General features: G+C 37.3%; 1 protein-coding gene across 6 annotated transcripts in view; it reads right to left on the reverse strand.

The window, feature by feature from the left end:
• Nucleotides 1-359: 359 nt before the first annotated feature.
• Nucleotides 360-23,965, reverse strand: part of NLGN1 (neuroligin 1) — a 741,857-nt gene continuing 718,251 nt past the window's right edge. For 3 of the 6 annotated variants that reach the window (XM_062177903.1, XM_062177868.1, XM_062177911.1), the window contains 3 exons: nucleotides 6,779-6,964; nucleotides 2,298-3,087; nucleotides 360-1,182 (listed from right to left, as the gene is read on the reverse strand). In XM_062177903.1, coding sequence (XP_062033887.1) covers nucleotides 360-1,182; nucleotides 2,298-3,087; nucleotides 6,779-6,964 — 1,799 coding nt within the window. Of the gene's footprint in view, nucleotides 1,183-2,297; nucleotides 3,088-6,751; nucleotides 6,965-23,965 lie in introns of all 6 variants that reach the window. The other 3 variants (XM_062177895.1, XM_062177886.1, XM_062177877.1) reach the window with 1 other exon arrangement.

A 23,965-nucleotide genomic window follows, 5' to 3' on the forward strand; every position in this document is an offset into this window, starting at 1 on the left:
TTATTTTTATTTTTTATATTTCAGACATAGTTCTTTCCTGTTTGGTGTTCCACATGCCTAATTCCATTATGTAACTTAAATCTTCAAAAAATTAATTCTTGAATGTGAATGAAAAAGTATCATTCAGAACAATTGCTTCAAGCAATTGAAATTTGTTTTTCAAGTTGATTTGTGTATATATATATTTATATATATACAATTCTTTTTTTTCAAAACCCCCAAAGTTCTTGATATGTATATTCACATAATATTCCTTCTTATTTAAATAGTAAGAGTCTTGTAGCTTGAAAGCCAAGGAATCTTCAGTAATCTTTTACTGCAATCCATCAAAAAAAAAATAGTTTGTTTCTCTTATCTGGCTATACCCTGGTTGTTGAATGTGAATGGGGGTGGGGATGGGGATGAGGCAGAGTATTGTTCTGTCCTCCAGTAAATGTATTGAATGTGTGTAAGGGCTGAATCCCTGGTATAGTGTTGGGAATCATTGTGATGGTGTTGGGTGTCATTAAGGGAACATCATCAGGTGACCGCCTCATAGCTAGTGTGTAATCTGGGGGGCAGGCGGTCCGAAGAACCACCTCATGTGGATGGATGGACTCACATTCATGATCCAAATCAGTGTGCTTCATTTGGAGGGACATGATTTCCTCTTCTTGTGCATGGGTCAGATCGTTGGTCGTAGTGCGCTGAGGGCTGCATCTCCTGTGAACATCATGTCTCCTCTTATCCTTTTTGTAGTACAGGGCTGCAAAAGCCAAGATGTTCAGAAACAGCAGTGATGCTCCAACTGCGATTGTGACGCTCAGCTCTGTTGAGTAGTCCCTTTGATCCACAGAAAATGGACTTGGTTGCTGTTTGGGATCATCCTGCTTGGCAGTGGGAAAGGCTGATGTGACAGGTACGGAATTTTTTCTTGTAGGTCTGAAAGTGATGTCCGTTGATGGCACTTTAGTTGTTGTCGAGGTATACTGAGAAATGTCATTGAGATTATGCAGATGGGGTACCAGCTCCAACCAGAGGTTTACCTTATTGGCTCTGTAATGTTCTTTAACTCTTGGTTTTAATCCAATATGGAGATAAAGTTGATCCTTCTGTGAATATCTGGTCCATGCTACCTCTTCAAAGCGGTTGGGTTTGGTATGAATGAATTTTGTGTCTTGAGGAACTGGTTGATTTGGGTCACTAGGAAAAAAAAAAAGAAATTATAAGGACAAAATCATTTTATTGATTTTTTTAATCACAATGGTATTGGTTTAACATCTCATTGGAAGATTTTGTTTTAACATTATCTCAAGTTAATTTAGAAATTTAAATCTCCTAACAGGTAAATTGTTAGATGTAATGCAAGTAAGTCTCACATTCTTGTTCTCTGTGCATTTCGGATGGCCTATGTTCTACCTGAAGATTTGAAATCATTTAAATATTCATAAACATATGAGTTAGCTCATACTCAAAGAAGCAGATTTAGTATTGGAGAGTGGAGATGTCTTGGAATCTGGAATTGACATAATAAAGATTTGAGTTCTGGAACTACTGTATACCAAATACAGATATCAATATGAAACTATCAAGGCCTCAGATCTCTGTAAAATGTGGTTAATAATTGGGGCCGGCGCTGTGGCACAGCGAGTTAACACCCTGGCCTGAGGCGCCAGCATCCTACATGGGCGCCGGTTCTAGTCCCAGCTGCTCCTTTTCAGATCCTGCTCTCTGCTATGGCCTGGGAAAGCAGTAGAAGACGGCCCAAGTCTTTGGGCTCCTGCACCCACATGGGAGACCCTGAAGAAGCTCCTGGCTTCAGATCAGCGCAGCTCTGGCCATTGTGGCCAATTGGGAAGTGAACCATCGGATGGAAGACCTCTCTCTGCTTCTCCTCTCTCTGTGTAACTCTGACTTTCAAATAAATAAATAAATCTTTTAAAAAAATACCTGACATGTCTACTTCACAATGTGCTAGAAAGGACCAAAGAGCATACAGTATTATAAGTTGGAAAGCACTATAAATTAATATTTGTTTATTATTAAATAACAAGTCCAATGTAATTAACAAACCAATACCATATTTAATTGTTGAGTAATGCAGTGGGAATATGAATATCAACCTTTCTCAAATGTCTAAAAAGCAAGAACTAAGAAAGTCTTGAAACAATAATATATAATTAATTTTTAATAAAGGAACTTAATATATTGCTGGTATTAATCCATTAAATTATTTGAGCATAAAATATGAATGTTTTAAAATACTTATGAGGGTATTTTTATTAACACCACAGCCAACATCATTCCTTGGTACATACCCAGTTTTAGCAAAATTTGTCCAGTATGTCATTACGACTGCACTCAGCATCACATCATTTTTGGAGAAATTGCAAGGAAACAACTCTGTAGGGCCAATCATGGGAATTCCCAGTACATAGGGAACCTCATCTCCATGGGCTGCATCAGCCCAAGCAGGAACCTGATCTGTTTGGCAGTGATGGTAAAAGGCATAGAAGTATGTAGGTGAACCAAAATTTGAGTGAAGATCTGCTGTAGCTACAGCTGGCGCCACCCACTGATGGTCTGTAAACAGAGCCAATAGTGTCTTCCTTCTGGTTTCGGGGTTATGACGGTCAGCCCAGTCAGTGTACATGAATTTAATGGTTTCTCTCAAAACATCTTTGCCTTCAGGATATCCGTATAAGTTATCAACAAAATTGGAAACAGCAAAGTCAAAATCACTAGCTGATATACCATCATCACTATCTACTATATTCTCCACAAATTTTAACCCTTCCCCTTGGTTAACTCCTAGCATTATATCATAGTTGAGAAACTCTCCTTGCTCCATCAATATCTGAGGGTCATCTGGAATTACATCACCATCAATCACAGGTCCAAAGGCTATGTGGTATCGAGCTGGTTGAATATCTTGGTCAACAAGTTCTTTGTAAGGCTTCTTCTGGAGGCATTCCACTAACTCTACTGTATCTGAAACATTGCATCCAACTTTTGTGGCCAACATTCTAGCATACTTTGCAGGTTGAAAACTGACAGCCCAGCTGGAAAGGGCTGTTCCACTTTGAGCTATTGCTCGTTGGAAAAGTCCTATGGAAAATCACAAAGAGTTTCAGATGACCTTTGAATAATGTGGCAGAACAATAACATCTGATAGTTTAGACATGTACTCATATATAAATTCCCATACACAACTCAATAAACAGGAAGATAGAGACATTTTGCCTAAGAAGAGATACACAAAGTCATCCCCAGGGTATAGTGAGTTAGAGAAGTGGACCTAAGTCTGGTGCTTTGAGTGGCATATATTTTAGGGATCAAGTTGGTTAAAATTATACTGAGTCCCAAAGGGGTAAGAAGCAAAAAGAGGAAGAAAAGGCATAAAAACTAGTGGTAAAAAGCTCCAAATATTTTTTCAAGGAGCTCATAAATATTTATATTATCATCTGTGCCAACCAAATAGAGCCAACGCCCTTGCCTTCAACAGATTCATATTGTTGATTTGGGATATATCTGTCAATTTGACTGCATCTGTCTTATTTCAAAATGTTCTCTATATTTTTTTAACCAGATAGTATCTTAAAAAGGATGATTGAGATTTTACACACCTACCAGGGCTAGGGATTTGTTCATACCCTGGGGATGGACACAAAACAGAATATCACTTTAGACATACTCTTTCCAGATCTTCATGTCAGACATAGTATGTTGAATATTCATCTTTCAGAGGAAGACAGAATATCTGAAGTGCCTTCACTAGGTTAAAGAAAAAATCATCAGCAGAAGGATTTAGTGGGGAGTGACTTTCCACTGTTAAATGTGTGCTGCTATATTTATCATAAAATATGAAACATACATGGTCCATTGCTTTTCACTTAATTGCATTTAGAACTGTAAATTATGGCCCCATATACAATTTGATAAGGCCTGTATGTCATTCAAATTCATAAATGCACTTTATCTCCTTATTACAGTATTTTCTAAATTCTTTTTTTAAAAATATAGTTTGCCTATTTTTAAAAATTTTATATTTGTTATCAGTTTTCAAATACAGTTATGTAGTTCAGTCATTTAAACACATGATTAATTATTCATGTGTGCTAATGCGATAAGAACTCTTGTTGGCCGGCGCCGAGGCTTAACAGGCTAATCCTCCGCCTTGTGGCGCCGGCACATACCGGTTCTAGTCCCGGTTGGGGCACCGGATTCTATCCCGGTTGCCCCTCTTCCAGGCCAGCTCTCTGCTATGGCCCGGGAAGGCAGTGGAGGATGGCCCTGCACCCTCATGGGAGACCAGGAGAAGCACCTGGCTCTTGGCTTTGGATCAGCGAGATGCGCCGGCCGCAGTGGCCATTGGAGGGTGAACCAACGGCAAAAAGGAAGACCTTTCTCTCTGTCTCTCTCTCTCTCACTATCTACTCTGCCTGTCAAAAAATTAAAAAAAAAAGAACTCTTGTCATAAAGGTGCCAAAGCAGTAAATGAGTGAAAAGTAAAGTTTTAGATTTTCTTGCAAACAGGCATATATATTAAAATGTCTAAAATGTGTTCCTAGATCATTCTAAAAATATTCAGAAAGCCAAACAATACTTATATGAGTTTGGTTTGGTTTTCAACATCTTTATAAACATATTTGTAGTTTGCAAGAGCAGAATATGCTACAGAAAATATGTAAATAGTAGTTTACAAGATTATATGGGCTATTGGCCAACATTTGCTCAAAGAAATATTTTCCTAATCAAAAATTTTACAAGTAAAATAAACTTAGTGTTTTCTATAATATTATTTATCATCTCAGGAGTTCAATAACATTAAATATACCTAGAAGATATTGGTGGGAAATGTACATTATGTTAAATATTGCCTGAAATATGCCATTTAACTTGTATTGGGAAAAACACATATCTTATCACAACTGAGCGATTTTGTCCTGTGTATATGGTATGTACTGAGTTGTGGTTTATTCAGGACTTAGGGCAGCTGCACACCTGATGGAGTTGACAGCTTTTAAAGCCTGTCTGCATTTGAAGCAGAATCAGTCTGATGTTTTCAAGCTATCTTCTGAGCACCTCCTGGTCTAATCAGGCAGCTCAGTCTGGAGATGGGGTTAGGACTAGACCCAGCCTGTGTTTATGTTTCTGGCCAGAGGCAGACAGATTTTCCTGAAGAGTATGATGGAATATTAAGTTTTCAACTATTTTTGTAACTATTTGCCACTATTTTCCACAATCTCAATTAATGAGCAGCAATGTTAGTCAGTGAACAACCTAACTTAACACTTCATCCAATGCCAGCTTGGTACTGGTAGAAACTAGCAGTCATGCCCAGTTACGATCAAATGACCCTGAGATGTCTATAAAGATTGCCTAATGTAAACCTAGCTAAATATTGGCATTAGTATGGTACTCAGGCTAGAACAACTTAATCCATTAAACTAAAAACAAAACCAAACAAAACAAGAAACAAGCAAAAAAACCCAGATCTTATTATTTAAAAATAAGTCATTTCAGTACAAACAAAATTATCTATGAGATTAGAAATATTCTCATCTCTGTCATTTTGTTGTCTTGAATTAGAATGCTACTAAAATTAATGAGATGATATAAAGTAAATTAAGTCCATAACAATACATGATTTGCCCAGTATATAAGTACTCATTTAATGATTGACGATTCTTTTACAGTTCTGCATTAATGTATTTTTGACATCAAAACCAAGTATTCTAAGTCTGGTTCTCATATGATAAAATTGTTTTACAAATTAAGGTGCTGCATGAATTATATTTGACAGAGTATACTTTCTTCATATGTGTAAAATGACAACAAAAAAGCAGAAAGTACAAGATGGTCTGTGTCGCTGCTTACTTTCTGTCTTCCTCTCTATTATATATAAATAATGGAGAGAAAGTATTTGCTTTACAGACTTTAACAAAACTTCTTTTGTGGATATTTTAAATTAATAATGCAGTTAGAATGGGTGATTAAGCACATGGTAAGATGGAGTCCATAAAGAACAACATGGTGAGCCTTAGGCACTTTGGAAAAAAGATGTCAAAGCCACAAAATGGAAACAAAGAATTTTTATGAATTTCTGAAGCCTGAGTGCTCCATGATGCTTTGCCAAACTTTAGGGGGTGGGAAGGGAAACACCTTTGGCGTTACAGATTGAAAAAGAATGAAATCAAAAGTATTTTTCCTTCTAATAAAAAGTTCCACTAGTGACCTTGATGCTTTGACAATTTTGGATCATGCATGCAAAATAATCAATATCCATTCTCTACTCAGACAACAAGTGAAATCACAAGTTTCCAGACAAACTACCTTAAGACTGTTTCATTAGCTTCTTACTAATTAAGGGTTTAAAATGTCTATTATCTTAAAAATAGATTTTATAGAGTCCCTGTGATAGTCTTGTCTTTGATTTTGATTACTGAATAAACAGATGGCAGAACTGTGAATGTCTTTGTCTGATTTACCTGAAATCACCCATTGAAAGCAAGAAAAGCAACTGTAATGCTAACTGTTCTGAAGTGTGCTTGAAAGGGCATTCTTAAACCAAGCTCCACAGGAGACAATGAAAAGAGTTTGACAAAAATTTAAACATGCACAGAAAAGCTGAAGAAACATAGTTTTAAGCAATTATTGAGTTCAACCTAACACTCAGTTTGAACAGAGAGATAGTACAGAGCATCACATACTACTGATGGTGGTGGCATGCAGACACCAAAATTGTCAAAATTTGCAACCTGCATAATACCTTTGGTTGAATTGCTCCAACGGTTACCTTCAGAATAATGGGATAAAGTCAGCAGATTGACACATGAACCCCCAGCGCCAGATCCAAAAACAGTGATTCTTAAGGGGTCACCACCAAAGAATCCAATGTTTTCACTAGTCCATCGTAAAGCCTGTATGAGATCAAGAAGTCCATAGTTTCCCTTGGCAGCCTGATCCCCTGTACTCAAGAAACCTGAAAAACAAAAATGAAAATACACCTTTGACACTCATTTGAGTTGACATGAATCAAAGAGATATCAAGTTTAAGTACAAATGAATCCTGTGTTAATGAATGTAAGCACAGCCTGAGTTCTTTAGTTAAAAAAAAAAAAATCCCCACTAGGATAAACAAATTTTCTTGAGGAAGAATAGTAGTAGATGAGAGCTATAAAATGACATTTCCCTTCCCCCAGTGCTTCCCAAGTTATCCAAGTAACAGATGACAGTGGACAGATAAGGGAGAGAAACATTTGAAAAACCTCAAGGAAGACTTTCCAGAAGCCAAGTTACTTGGTGGAGACATTTGTTTAGCATCATGTGGCATAGGAGAATGTGTGTTTTACATATAGCACCATCAGATTTCAAGTTGTTTACGGCTTAACATGGTTAAAATTCAAGGTAAATGTAGTAGAGTGGCAGGAAATAAGTGTATGGTGGGTTATTTTTCTAAGTCTTGAGGAAGAATGGCTTTTTAAACTGTATATTAAATTATACACAATTCTTTGCATATATATATATATATATATATATATGCTCATTTTTAAAAATCAAGTGATTGCCCAAGATTAAGAAAGAATCACTGTCTACAGGTAATTTGGGGCCATATTTTAGAATACCTTAAAAGAAAAACTGGTAAGAGTTGCTCAATTAGCAAATACTGTAGAATTATTAAAAGTTTCTTAAAAATTCAGGCTCCTATCATTTTTGAAATGCTTAGATCTTTGCCTTATAGTGACCTGGATGATCATGAGGAATAAATGTAAGATATCAGAGGAAATGGAGATAGAGGAGAAGTTAAAGGATCTAAAGAGAAAGAATGTCAAAGGCAGTTGAAAAAAATAAATGCTTAGGAAAAAATATTGTGGCAATAAGAGCTAGGTGACTTTCTTACATATGAGCATGGAAGCTGAAGAAGGAAGAGTCAAAGATTCTATTCTAGCATATTCTAAAATATTTATATTTAACATGTACATTAGCATACTACTTTAAACATTCAGTCATGTTGCTGACTTAATACCTTTTATAATATTTCCGCATTTGGTATAAATAGAAAGGCAGAGGTGTTTCATAAAATATTCAATTTTATGAACTATTCATATATTATATTGAAAATACTTAGGGCCATATTACAAATAACTTGATTAATTATACTAATATATATAATTTTCATTCTGAAGTTTACATAACTAATTTTAGAGAATTCTCTTATTGCATTCTACTGAAGTCCAACATAATGAGCTGAGATGTATGTGATAAGATTATTTTATTCCACTTGAAATATACTTCTATATTTTATAAAGTAAGCAAGGAATGCAATTGCCTTTAAGTCAGACTATGATAATAGTATTTATAAGCGGAGTATTTAAATATGTAGTCAAAATGAGTATGAGGACAAGAAAGTTTTTGGGATCATTATAAGAAGCAATAGATGAAGAAAAATATTCCTGGATGCTTACAAACATTTTTAAGAAATCAGTGCTTTCTTCCTTATTTTCTTACAAGATCAAAAAAATACTTACAAGGCCTAAAGCCCATCGGATTATTATCAAGCCCCTTCTATCAGGTTCTATTTGCCTCTCAATCAGAAAACTTAATTGTAGCTTAGACAGCACCTTTCTTAGCTCCTCTAATAATGACTCTGTCCTTTGTTCTAGACCCTGTCTAGCGTACTAGGGCCTCATTTCTTTGTAATCATAACCTCTACTCTACCACCAATGGCTCTACTCCCAACCTGTGTGTACTGATGGTCCTCTTACCCACTTAATGCTGTATAATTGTTCAAACCTGGTAAATGCCACTCTTAGGATCATTGGTTACTATCCTCACTCTGTCTTTTATGACCTTGTCTAAATATGATCAGAGTCGGCAAACTTGGAAGGCTTCCATAGCCTTGGCAACTCATGACAACAGCCTAGGGTGGTTACTGGCACCATAAACTAGAGTGTCAATTTGTTGGGTCAACAACAAGAGCCACTGTGCACTTGCTCCTCATGTGGGATCTCTGTCCTTAATGTGCTGTACATTGTGATTTAATGCTATAACTAGTACTCAAACAGTATGTTTCACTTTGTGTTTCTATGTGGGTGCAAACTGTTGAAATCTTTATACTAAACTGATCTTCTGTATATAAAGATAATTGAAAATGAATCTTGATGTGAATGGAAGGGGAGAGGTAGCGGGAGAGGGGAGGGTTGTGGGTGGGAGGGAAGTCATTGTAATCCATAAGCTGTACACTGGAAATTTATATTCATTAAATAAAAGTTAAAAAAAATTTAAAAAAAATTCTAAAATTATACAACTTCTACTCCACTGTGTGTGTGTGTGTGTGTGTAAGCCATCTTATATATGGAAGCATTTTCAAATGCTTAATCTTCATGCAAACTGGAGCATAATAAAATACAAAACAAAACATGGCAGAGTATCCTTAACTTTATTTGCTATTAAGTGGAATTTGTATAAGAAAGAACCTTTAGCTTAAATTCCTTAAAGGTTCTATTACAAATAGGCAGAATCCAGACATGAATCCTGAAAACAATATTATGGAAGGATTCCCTGCGCCTGAGAGAAAAAGGACTTTTGAAGAATAAAGGTGTAAGGAAAAGGTATGTGTGTGTACACGTGCATGAAACAAAGAAAGAATGACAGAACAAGAATACAATATTATAGCTATTCCATATCACAGGTATACTCAGGAAAAAATCTATTTCTAAATATAGCATGTTATTCAGCAGAAAACAAAGATTTTTACACATTTAATTCTTCTTGAAATAACATTAACTCAGTTGTATCCAAATGACTCTTTACATCCATACAAAATTGCTGTGCTAATAAAATAACTATCATTCAATTTGTAGCACATGAACAACTATCATAATAAGGCAATTAACTCTAAATAGTATTCCTTCAATAATTCCAGTTTTAGTTGTACTATTTTAATCACTATTCAGTTGGTAAAATAGTTTTATGTTTAACAATACTATCTGAAACACCATGGGTGCTGGTGTTGTAGCACAGTGGGTTAGGCCACTGCTTATAACAATGGATTCCCATATTGGAGTTGCAGTTTGAATCCCACCTCTTTGACTTCCTATCCAACTTACTATTAATGTGCCTGGGAAAACAGAGGAAGATGACCCACGTATCTGTGCCCCAGTCACCCACATTGGATACCATAATTGAGTTACTGGCTCCTGGCTTAGGCCTGGCTCAGACTTGGCTTTTACAGCCATTTGGGCAATGAACCAGCAGATGGAAGGCTGATAAATCAATTGATTTATTGATCTATCTATCCCTCTGTTGCTGGGTCTTTGAAATAAATAAATCTAAAAAAGAAAATCTTGTAGCATTTAAAAGCCTACTTTTAAACAAAATCAATTCAACTCTGAAATTGCACTAATAAACCATAGCATGGAACATGGAGCAAATCATCAGGTAAAAGTTATTCTGTAATATAGTTGCAATGTCAGATTACTCTGCCAAGCCCCATTTTTCTCTCCAGTGCTGAATTGTCCTCACTGTTGATTCTATTTCACATGTATGCTGAAGTCTCTCTCTCTTACTCTCGCTCTAATGTATCTGAAACCAACTGATAATTAGAGTGAATTCAGAGAACCATTTTGAGTTTTATATTAGGGAAAAAGGATAGCAACTGTCTTCTTTTTAAGGCCAACCAACCAATGAAATCGTATTTTTTCAGACCTGCTAAGTTGATGCATGCTTGCCTGAATTCTTTGATTCCTGGTACTATATTCAAATAACATTCCTGTAGTTCAGTGAAGGGCTAAAATGAAGGAAGTTGAAAAATTGCTACCCTAAAAAGACAGTTTGCTAATGGTCCATTGGCAGCATTCTTTTACCTCACTGTCCAGTGAAGTATTCATTTAAAGTTATCTTTTAATTGACCTAGCTGCTACCTTCTCCACAGCACAATCATTTCAGGACAGTGTTGCCACAACTTTACATTGAACTGCTCTATGCTAGTCTAGCCACAGGAAAACTCAATTTTGTTGTCCTGCTTTCCTTCACGAATACTTTGGAAAAAACAAGATTATTTCCCTTACGGCCACTTGAATCATTTTTGGCAGATGGTAACTAACTTCGGCCTTTCCTGGCCTTCACTGTAAACTCCAATATGAGACTAATTGATAACCTAATGTTAACATATCATTTTTGTTACACAGAATAATGACTATCAAGGCAAACTCCTTTTTTCACAGGCAAGCAGCAAAATTTTCCAGTAGAAAATTCAGCTCTTTAATTTACTTGACTCATGAATATAAAGCCTTAAAGAAACCAGTGCTTTTAATCTGAAAGGTAACTCTCACAATTCAGTTATGCTGAAAATTATTTCACTGTTTCATGTATCTAGGACAACATCATTCAACTATTTGCTCAAATAGTTGAACAAATATCATTTAATAGCATCCCTGCCACCTAAAAACTCATTCAATCACCAAACATTTCCAACTGTTGTTCCTACATGGAACTACTAGTTCTACTGGTCTGATTAAATCTACTGGGCCAACTTAGCTTCAATTCGCTATTTACTGAATCTGGCAACTGTGATTACTTTCAGGTGTTACAGAGAAACTAGGCAATTGAACATGGATCCACAGGCTCTAGGAAAAGAAAATTGAGATCTGGCCTAAAATAAATTGGGCAAGGGGAAAATAAATAAAAGCAGATAATTACTGTAGCAAAGGTATTGACTTGAGCTGCTGATGGATACCAAATTCAGCTATCTCTCTGACAGGCAGGCCCTAAGTTGTGTGGGTGGAGTTAAGTCTAGTTGCCTAGCAGCAACCTTGTACAGTTTTGGTTGTTCTAATCTCTATTCAGGTCTCTTATAAAACAACAATATACATATCTTTAGAAAAGATAGAAGAAAGGAAGTAGGGTGCCTCTTAGAAAGAAAAATCTAAAAGTGTTCAGGGAAGAAACACATTACACAGAGTGTTTACATATGAGATGACATCTAGAATGTCAGGAATTTGTCAGTGATTCTGTGCTGTGGATGTTCTTTCCTCTTTTTAGGCATGCCTGAGGGCTACAGTTCATTACATTTATAGTGCTTAATTTCCAAAAACTTTAAATACAGCAATTTTTTGGAGTTCACATTCTGGAATTTAGGCTATAAAGAGATAAGATAGGCCGGCGCCGTGGCTCAACAGGCTAATCCTCCGCCTTGCGGCACCGGCACACCGGGTTCTAGTCCCGGTCGGGGCACCGATCCTGTCCCGGTTGCCCCTCTTCCAGGCCAGCTCTCTGCTGTGGCCCGGGAGTGCAGTGGAGGATGGCCCAGGTGTTTGGGCTCTGCACCCCATGGGAGACCAGGAGAAGCACCTGGCTCCTGCCATCGGAACAGCGCGGTGCGCCGGCCGCAGCGCGCTACCGCGGCGGCCATTGGAGGGTGAACCAATGGCAAAAGGAAGACCTTTCTCTCTGTCTCTCTCTCTCTCACTGTCCACTCTGCCTGTCAAAAATTAAAAAAAAAAAAAAAAAAAAGATAAGATAAAAATTTTCAGTATTTGTCAATATTGCTGCCTCATAAAGATGACTGTGTTGGCTCTTTGAGTCAAATTGATAGTTACTTCAGAATAGAGGCCACATGAGTTTTAAAGAACCAGGATTTTAGATATGAGACTTTGAATGATAGTGAGACAGCCTTCTAGGGCCTAGGGAATATGGATCAGAAAGACAGCTCATTAAGGTTTTTACATCTTTCATGTGGAAGGATTTATAACTGTAGGATTAAAACCTCACATCCTTCCAACTAAAAACTCCAACTGGAAGTCCTGTATGCTAACTCCCCCTTTCTTTTCAGAAGCTAGATCCAGTCAGCTCCTCCTCTGTGCTCTATTTCCAATTCCTTCTTTAAACCTCAAGTCACTGACTTATTCTAGGTTCTCTTCTTCTTAAACTCTCGAAATCCCTCTAATTGCCTATTTAACCTCCAAACTTTCAGCAAATAAGTCTATGTTAAAAGCTTTCCTTCTAATCAGGGGATGGGAGGTAGTAGCGCGGCTATTTAAAAATAAAACCCTTATGTTAAAACTGGGTAGTTTCCCTTTATTTTTTAGTTTGAGTAAAGATTGTGTAAAACATGATGTTTAGGAGTTGGTACTGTCTATTTAAGTTTTCTGCTCATTTTATAAAATTTTTATTTATTTAATTTGGAAAAGGCAGAGATCTCCCATCTACTGGTACAGTCCTCAAATGTCTCCAACAGTTAGGGCTATACCAGGTTGGAACCTAGAGCTTGAAATTCTATCTGGGTCTCCAAGGTGAGTAATGAGGACCCAACCACTCCAACCATCAATTACTTTCTCCAAGGTGTGCATTAGCAGGAGGAGAGCAGATCTTGGACTCAAGTCCAGAAACTGATATGGGATGTGGGCATTTTAACTGCTCCTGCACACATGTGGGAAACCCAGAAGAAGCTCTTGGTCCCTGGCTTTGGATCTGCTCTTCTCCAGCTGTTGTGGCCATTTGGGGAGTGAACAAGCAAATGGGAGGTGTCTCTCAGCCTTTCAAATAAATAAATAAATCTAAAAAAATGATGTTTAAAAATTCTCCAAATGGTATCTATGGTCAAATGATTCTCAACAATGGTACCATAACTGCAAGGTGGGGAAAAAGGACAGTCTATTCAAGTGATGTTGGGGAAACTGGATATCGACATGCAAAAGAAGGAAGGTGGATCTGTGATTTACCAAGATTAATTCAAAATGGAGTGAAGATCTAAATGCTAAGATGTAAATGCATTAAATTCCTACAATAAAACATAGGAGAATGGCTTTAGGGTATCATATATATTAATGATTTCTTCTATAATACACCAGTATAATTTGTCCATAGTCTATCTCTTTCTGGGTTGAGAGCTCCAGTCACTGTACTTGCTCCTAAAGAGCCCCTTAATTTGCAGAGTTAAGGAAATCATTAATGTTACAGTTCTCTGTTGCCATGTGGAGATCAATATGAAAGGAGTCTACATGACTTTCCTTGATGGCAGCAGTGAAGCAGAAACTTAGGATACAAACATCTCAGCTGCCAATCTTAGGGGAAAGTTCTGTTGGTCCCAGAATGGGTGGCAATAGCTTTAAAGAGAGAAAAAAGGGCAGCCCTTGGCACACATGGAACAGCAGCTTAGGCCAGAATACTGGGCCAGGACCATAAAGTTTGAGAGACTTTTGCACTTTCCCCAACAATGTGCCTTATGGAAACAGCACTACACCTAGGACAACGTGTGTAAGCAGGTCACTGTGTGAGCTAGTTGTAAGTCTCTGAGTCTTGTTTTCCTAACAGAAAACAACAGTACCTGCCCTACAGAATTATCATTTTTAAAAGACATAATGTTTTTGACATACAAGAGGGCTTAATATGTGTTGGGCTGAAGTACTTTTCGGTTAATCCACTAACTTTGACATATTCCTCACTGCCTTCTATTTTATTTTAAAAACTTAAACAATTCTTGTAGTTTTTATTCAAAAGAGTTTGAATCCAAAGAGTTAAAAGGAAAATATTTGAAAAAAAATGTTTAAGTAAATATGCATAACATAAATAACAGGGTTAAATTTATTACAGAGTTTTAAAACAGTTCTATCTAGAGTACTTGGAAAGACATTTCAAAATACATGTTACCCTCTTAGTTTTAACTGGAGTGTTGTTATAACATGAGCAAATTTAAGAAATCCTATTAAGAGTAAAGAGCATGTTTGTATTCATGGTTGGTAGTTCCTTGAAATAAAAAAAAATTAGGTTATATTGTCATAGCAACCATTTTATGAGTCAACACTTATGAGGATGAAGAAGACATTGTGTCTTGATTTGCTGACAATTCATGATTTTAGAATATTTAACAAAATTGCCTACACACATTTTTAGAATATAGGAGAATAGGAAGAAATAGAGAAAATGAGAGTGAAATTTTGAGAGAGATGTCATATGAATAATGTGACTATTGCAAAATGGGCTGCAATAGTCAACTGCACATAGCTGGGGTTGAGGGGGATGCAGAGGTACTGCGTTCTTTAATCTCATACTAGCTCTCAGTGAGTCTGTACTCAATATGTCTTTTTGTTGTTCTCATATTCTGATCAACAAATGCTAACTATTGAGCATGTGACTAACCAGAGTGTGTATTCAAACAAATAAATAATGCTAGCTTGTGGCCGGCGCTGCGGCTCAATAGGCTAATCCTCCACCTTGCGGCGCTGGCACACCAGGTTCTAGTCCCGGTCAGGGCACCGGATTCTGTCCCGATTGCCCCCCTTCCAGGCCAGCTCTCTGCTGTGGCCAGGGAGTGCAGTGGAGGATGGCCCAAGTCCTTGGGCCCTGCACCCCATGGGAGACCAGGAGAAGCACCTGGCTCCTGCCATCGGATCAGTGCGGTGCGCCGGCTGCAGCGTGCCAGCCACGGCGGCCATTGGAGGGTGAACCAACGGCAAAGGAAGACCTTTCTCTCTGTCTCTCTCTCTCACTGTCCACTCTGCCTGTCAAAATAATAATAATAATAATAATAATAATGCTAGCTTGTGAATTCCAGACACTGGTGTTGAGAAAGCAAGCTGAAGTTGCAAAGTAATTTGGCCTTCCCTGGTCAGTATATCCAGAGGATTTAATCTGTTGTAACAGATTGTAATGGGGTACAAATCACTAAGGGTATAAGCATAGACTCTAGGCTGAGTGGGCCTCATCTCAGTTGCTGAAACACTGAAATCCCTTAACACAATACTTTTTGCTTCTTTCACATCCCAGACACATAACATTTTGTAGCTGCTTCATTGTGCAGAACAACTTTCTATGGCCTCCTCAAACCATCAAGAAAGTCAAACCATCAAGAAAGTTTGTCAAGGAACTGTGTTGCTATCTGAGATTGATAAGACACTCTGTTATCAAATTCTAAACCAGCTTGAGCACCTGTCTGTCTACTAGTGACTTGCTATTAGTCACATCCTCAGGAATCCAACCTCCCTGTTGCACTCCTTAAAAGCCCAAAGCCACCCTTGCTGAGCAGGATGGTGGTTCTTGAGAACCCCAGTCTGCTCCTCTCTTCATTCATCAGTGGGTTGACCATCTCTGTTATCCTCAAATCGTTCTTGCTCTGATTAGGCACTGTTGACAAGGACTGGACTTTCAGTAACAGGAGAAAGACATATACAATCAAAAGAGAGCAATAGGAAATAAAGTCTGGGCAATAAATACAATGACAAGACAGTTTAGCCAATTTCAATGGGTATATTGATGAGACTAAATTATTTGTTTAGGATTTTTTGAGATGATAAATATCACCCTAAGGTATGAGCAGTGAAAATCTGGTTTTCATTAAATGCTGCTTTATCATATTCTTCTCTATTTTTTTTTTTTTACGGTGGGGGCAGGGTGCTGCTGCGCTTGCTACATGACTCACAGCATAACTTGTTGTAGCCTGGTATAGAGCAGTACCGAGCCAGCACCTCCATTTGACAGAATATGGACTTGTCTCCCAAGCATGGCTCATCATATTCTTCTCTATTAAAAAGCTAATCTGACATAGTGAATTTAAAATTTTTTAACTTTTGAATATTTTCTATATTACATAAATATTTCAAAAATAGCACAAAGGACAACTGTATATGCGCTTCAACCAGTTCTCCATCATAGTAAGTTTCTATTCTATTTCTTTCTCTCCTCCTTTTCTTCCTTCTAACAAACCTGAAATCACATATTGAATTCAATTTTCTATTTAATTGTCTAAATTTTAAAGTTTGTTGATCTTGTATTTCTTGACCTGATTCTTTTGAGAAAACTATGTTTTGTCTCATATCTCTTCCTGATTTTATTTGGGTCATGAATTTTTGGCAAATGATCAGGGAAGTAATATAATGTCATCTTAATTCTTCTTAACAGCAGGCACATCATGTTGACCAATTACCACTTGGTTAGGGTGATAATTTGCCAGGTTTCTTCACTATTAAATTACTGTTTTTCCCTTTGATGAGAGTAAGTATAAAACAAACAGATATAATGAGACTGGGTAAACATTCTGTTTCTCATTGCATTCACACACTTATTTCAACATCTTTTTGGTTCTTACCTCAACAAATATTAATTTCATTATTTGTGTTATTAGTTGGCTGGACCAAAAGCTTTTCCTCCTTCTCAATTTTATTCACTCACCCATTCATTCATTTCCTTCATTATGGACTTATCGGTTGCTATTTTATTCTTGAGGTTATAATCTTTTACTGTCATTATTTAATTTGCTGCTTAACTTGTCCCATATTTGCCCACCGGGAGCCTCTCAAAGTGACTCTAGTGTAATTTTTTTTTTTTTTTTTTGACAGGTGAGTTAGATAGTGAGAGAGAGAGACAGAGAGAAAGGTCTTCCTTTTTTCCGTTGATTCACCCCTATGTGGCTGCCATGGCCTGCGCGCTGCGCCGATCCGAATCCAGGAGCCAGGTGCTTCTCCTGATCTCCCATGCGGGTGCAGGGCCCAAGCAGTTGGGCCATCCTCCACTGCCCTCCTGGACCACAGCAGAGAGCTGGACTGGAAGAGGAGGAACTGGAACAGAACCGGCACCCCAACTGGATCTAGAACCCAGGGTGCCGGCACCGCAGGCGGAGGATTAGCCAAGTGAGCCGTGGTGCCAGCCTCTAGTGTAATTTTTATAGCCTCACCTTAGAGAACATTCTTACTTCTCTTTGGTATGATAAAAACAGCTTTTTACAATCTCTAACCGGAATTTGAGGTCTTTGCCTTTACTTCATCTAGTTACAATTTTCCAATGATTTTCCATATTTGATTTCTGAATTTTTAGTTATTATAAATTAATTACATTTATGAAAGTAATTGAAAGTGCATACATAAAAATTATAGTCATTTCAAAAGTGATTTAAAAAATTTAGTAATTACAAAAAAGCACAATCTTATTTGTAAATTATGTCAGATATCTCAATTTTAAAATAACAGTATAAAATAGACTTAAAACCACTAATCTGGAACAACAGGAAATAACTTCTCAAACACTATAAAAAGTACCAAAGGTACACACACCAACACACCAGTACACACCCACAAATGCAGATGTATGTACCAAACAGGACCAGAAAGCAATAATAAATCTGTAACTCATTCTAACTAAAAACATTTTAGTGACTTCAAGTCTGTGGATTATGCAATTAATATGATGAGTTATCTATATGATGCCACAGATGAAAAGAAAGATAGTGAAAGTGGCAATGAATATTTCCTTCCTTGAATGCTTCATATATTCTCTGAAAACTAGGAAAGAAGAGAAAGATGTAGATAAAAGTATTGGCTCTTAATCTTAGGGTTTGCCTCCATCTGAGCTTTTCACATATTTGTCTGTCTCCTTGAACAAACAGAAGACATCTTTGAATTTCTGACACAGTACTTAGTTACCATCAAATAAAGTATCCATGCACTATGTCAATACATTTAGAACTATTGTAATTATTGAATAAAAATTCTCAAGAAAGGGCCCAAGTGCTACAACAATCTCAAATACAGATAACCCTCACTTTGCAAAGAGTTGTAAACCCCATGGTAAACCAACTGCAAGCTGAAAATACTAAAAACCAGAAATATATTTGAACACCATTGCTTAGCAACACAGCGCAGTCTGTATCCTTTTTACTTAATTATTTGAGAGACAGGATATGAATGAATGAATGAATATGAATTTCTGCTGGTTGGGGTTGGACCTGCCAAAACTGGGAGCTGGGCACTTTATCTTTATGCTTCTGGGCCTAACCGGGAGGTATGGCTGCCATCGTCTAATATAGCAAGAGAGAATTGTATTACTAGCCTGGGAAAGATCAAAATTCAAAATTTGAAGAAATTCTATAAAATGTCTATCACTTTGGTGCCACTATAACACTGAACAATATTAAGATGTACACTATATTCTTAAATTTCAAAAGTCATCAGTTTAGTCTTTGCAATGACAGACTGGCTAACTGCATCATTTCATCACTCTCATTCACAGACTTTTCTCTGCAGCAGGTCAGTGCTTTTAGGTTTGGTTAACTGATCAACTCCGCCCCAGTCTCTAAAGCTGAGCTTAAATGATGTTGTTCGGAGGACTTTAAGCACAGTTATCTCACCTTCTGCTGAACAACCAGTTGAATCCATTCTCTTATAAGGATGTATAGACACTGATGTATAATTATTTGTTCAACTCTAGCCATAGATGGAGCACAGTTCCTCTCATATAGTAGGGTGTATAGTAAATGCATATGGAGCTAAAGGTAGCTATTTCTAAGCATCTTGATTCTGGAAAAAGACTATATATATATAATATATAAATAGATATATCATACATAAATTTAGTTAATGACTTATTTCTGTGTACAGCCTAAGTATGCATGTAGATAGACAATCTTGTGTTTACAGAAACCAGAGGAATCCAGAACTGTTCTTAACATTTTGTAGATACAAGATAATAGGTTTATATTCATTTAATACAATTATCCATGGTTATGGACACAATGGATACATTCAAAGGTGAATGCCAAGAATAGTACAAGTATTCTGTAACAAATGATCTAGAAACACACATGCAGAAAAGCATCAGATTAGGTAGTAAATACTATTTCAAAGAACATTTTATTAAGCTACTTTTGAATAATCAGATCTCTGATGAAGCTTGAATAATAATTCAAGTTTCTCATCCTCCAGCTCCTATTTTATATTACAAAGACATTTGAAAAAAAACTTTTCCTAAGAAATTCTTACTTGTAGCTCTTAAAGTATAAGTGTGTGGACCCTCTATTAGGGCCATATGGTATGCATTAGGGTGCAGCTGCTAAGTGCACATAAAGTCCCCTGAATAGGAACTGAAATATCCTGAGGCAAATGAAAAATTCCAGCCAGTATAGCAACATCCAAGCTGGCCTCAGGAAATTTTATTGACTGATGCCAAAGGGATATATGATAGCTCTGAACTAGCTATTAACAATCAATCAAAATGATATTGAAAATTGGAATACATTTCTGCTTTTGAGTTTCCTCAAGCTTAAGTAACAATGTGATATTGGTCCCTGCAAGACACTGGAAGGATTGTCTGAAGCCCCAAATCTATTGCTGTGTTAACTAGTGAAAGTTCACCAAGCAGAAAATTATTCATGTAACTTGGCCTTCAGTTAGAGAAATTCTTCAAAAGTTTTTGGAGCTCTGCAATTCCTGCAGTAGCTAATATGGATCTTCAGCTTAGAGGGTCATGGAATGCTGTTCAATAGCGAAGGAAATATTGAAACAAGTAGAAGGTCAATTTAAAAGAAGCAGTGATCTGAATCTCCCCCAGGGTGCCCTCGCATTAAGCTCAGATTTGTAATTGAAAATAAATCTTTCATGTCCGGGTGACAACTCTGAGGTCCTGTCCTGGGTGCAGTTTTCACTAAGCATTATATTTTCCAGCTTGAAGTCACTGTCCTTTTCAGCTGATGTGACCTGTAATGCCACAGTTGGATGTTGGCTGCCAACTGATTAGCTATTCAAGAAAAAAGTGAAACTAATCTCTGTATTAATATACATGAGGTGAAATGAGAAGGAATCTGAGACTCGAAGGCACAGAGATGGATGTTGCAAGCTGTGCAGTGAGGCATACTCCCCCAGATCCAGTAGCAGAATCAAACCCCAAAGAGGAAGGGTGACATTTGGCAGAGGTGATGCAAGAGACAGCTGTGGGTTGAAGTGACAGTTTGATTTGCTAGCACTTTAATGTAAAGAGTGAGTCCTTTTACAGAGTAAAAAGAGCATCCTGTTATCATGGCACTTAGAAAACACATATAAGAGCAGAATTCCATTTTTTCTTTTATATTGAGGACTACTGGGGAGCTACGATAAAGAGAAGGCATGATTTTGGTTTTCTAAGTTGCCAATTTTATGAAGCACTTCTATAACCATTTGTAGCTGCTGAGGAATATAGCCTATCTTCCTTCTGTTAGAACAACTTCCTTCTCTTAGAGAACCTTGTAATGAAGATCAGTTAATATAATAACTAGGGAAGAATCTTTCAATGAAAAATTGTTCATGAAATAACACTGGTTTGGTATCTACTTTTCAACAGGGCCTCTGCTAGTGACTCAACCCACAAAGCCAAATGAGAAACATGCATTGTTCACTTGAGGGTTAGGTTACATTGCATTGTTCCTTTCATTTTTTAAAAGATTTATTTATTTGAAAGGCAGAGTCAGAGAGGGAGAGACAGACAGAGAGAATTATTCTATCTGCTGGTTCACTCCCCAAATGGCCACAATGGCCACAGCTGAGCCAGGTCAAAGTCAGGAGCCCAGAACTCCATCCTGGTGTCCCACCTGGGTGCAGAGATCCAAGTACTTGGGCCATCATCTGCTGCTTTCCTAGGCGCATTAGCAAGGAGCTGGAGAGGAAGTGAAGCAGCTAAGACCTGAACCAGCACCCATGTAGGATGCTGGCATTGAACACTGACCCCTCCATTTTTTCTTAAATGTATGCTGTTACCTTCCTGCAATCTCACCATGGAGAGAGAGTGTGAAAAACAAGTCTTTGGATCTTACCTACTTTCTGGAGAGGTTCTCATTCTCAGAATCTCTGGGGCAGAATTTAGACTAAGAAACTGCCAGGTGATTTTGATGTACACTGAAATCTGAGAATCCTGATGTCTTAAAGAATTTAAGGAATTCCTTCAAGACATGATTAGGATTGGGGGGAACTTGAGTAGCTAGAGTGACAAAATAATTTCAGAGATGAGTCAACTGAGGATCAGAGAGGAAACATAAATTACCTGATGACCCACAGCTGGTTAGAACCCCAGATTTTCTGTCTACTAGTCCAGTGCTCATAAAGGGAAAGAAATAGGTTGTGGATTTTGTTACTCAAATAATTCACTGCACTTTATATATTCCTTCCCCCTTACTTCACTAATCACCTGTTTCTCTATAATGATAGTGTGTGTTACAGGACCACAATGGCGAAATGTTGGTGTTTAAAACTACCTACTCTGTTGAACTTTTATCCACCCTTAACTGTTGTAGACAAGCAGGGATATTTTCAGTGCAAAAAATCCATTCTTCCACAACAAATGAATGTGTGAGGCCTATTCTATATACCTCTATTGATTTTTCTTGCAGTTAAAAATGCTGATTCTATCTACAAATTATCCTTATATCTCTAAAGTATAAGAAAAACTGGATTTGAATATGTGGGCCAAAGCAATTATTAATCTTGGTTTTAAGGTTCTATCTACCTTGAGAAAAAGTTCTCTTATAAATTAATTTCATGATTTTCACTGCTAGGAAATTCTTCCAAGAGTTTAAATATCAGTGTAACTTAAGCCAGTTTGCTTTTTTTTTTTTTCTCTCTTTTACTCGGAAAAGATAGAAAACATCTGGCAGCTTCCTCTGGCAGGATATTCAAGGAATCTACTTTCTTTACTCTTTGGGCAAAACAACCTAATTCCTTTTTGTCTGCATTGTATGGAACTACCCTCCAAATCTTAAATGAATGTATAAAAAATGATGTAGAAATATATTTATTGATCAGAGCCAAGTTATAGTAGTTTAATTTGCAGTTTATTTAAATAAAGTTAATTATAACAAAAGCAATGTTAACATTTCTACATAAAATAATGTGCTCCTCAGGGTTCTTACCTGTGATCCCTGCCAAAAGAAATATCATTGTGTGGCATACTAAAAAACTTCCTCGTTATCTGGAAGGGGAGTTCTATATTACAACCGATCAGCTTTGTCCAGATGCTATAGGGGAAGTCAGCCTACAGGGGGTGCTGTTTTCTAATTTGCACAGTTACTTCATGCATTGATGGCAGCTCACCTAGAGGTCAATAACATGCTTCAACCACATGTTCAGGATTAAATTTTCATTGTGCGTTCAAGCTTAGAATCTTTTTTCAAGATGCTACAGGAAAGCAATCCAATTATTTCTTACAACTACCAGTTATATATTGTACATTTCAAATCAGTCCAATATTAAGTGAAGATTATTTGGAAAGCTTTCATTTCTTTTTTATGATCATTTTAGAGTTATAAATTAGCATCTTCCTACCTTTATTCATGATTTCTTTTTTTAGTTAGATATTTCAACGATCAAAGCTGAATTCCACCAGAGCACAGTTGGTGTGTTGAGTGATTAAAAATGGTCAAGCATCAGCAAGGTGCAGTTTTGACAATCAGAGCAAACCTTGATTTCCTACTGAGCTGAGCTCTTACAGTTATACTGTACTTCATGATAGTAAAACAAAGCATTTCCTTATGAACACAGCGTGGCAGACTCTGCCCTGAGAAATCTCACTTGGAGGAGCAAGTAAGACTCCAGGGGTAGAAAGAGTGATCACTATTTGGTTATCTATGTATCCTAGGTAACAGATGCTCTTTTCTCCCAAGCTGGGACATGGTTCTTAAATGGTTAATGTCCAGGAGTAAAGGATGTTAACTTCTCAGACTCAGCTTAAATGTCCAGCGTTAGTCTGTGTCCTTAGTACTCAACATCAGGGAATCTCCCTTCTGTTTCCTCTGTCTTTTTGATTCAGGCAGGATAGACTTTGTTACTTCCTTTTCCAGACCTGAGAGTTTTCCTCCGGGTTTCCCATTATGCCTGCATTCTTCTACTTTTCTCCCTTTGTCATCTTAAAGTTCCTCTGCATCAGCTTCTCACTCCTCTGATTATTTTTTTACAACCCTTTTCCTCTCAAACACAAATATCTTAAATAAAATTCAAATAAAAGTGTTAATATATACATTTCTTACCCTTTCCAGAATAAAAAGCCATTACATAATTTTAGCAATGCCCATTCTATTATATGTCAATTAATCATTAGGAGGATTGGGCTAGTGGCACGGGACTTCAGCTGCTGCTTGGGATGCTCACTCCCATATCGGATTGTTGGTTCAATTCCTGGTGATTCTGCTTCCAGTCGAGCTTCCTGCTAGTGTGCCTAGGAGGCAGCAGACGATGACCAGAGGACTTGCCTTCCT

Source organism: Lepus europaeus, chromosome 2 (genome assembly GCF_033115175.1).
Source record: "Lepus europaeus isolate LE1 chromosome 2, mLepTim1.pri, whole genome shotgun sequence".
Classification (NCBI taxonomy): domain Eukaryota; kingdom Metazoa; phylum Chordata; class Mammalia; order Lagomorpha; family Leporidae; genus Lepus; species Lepus europaeus.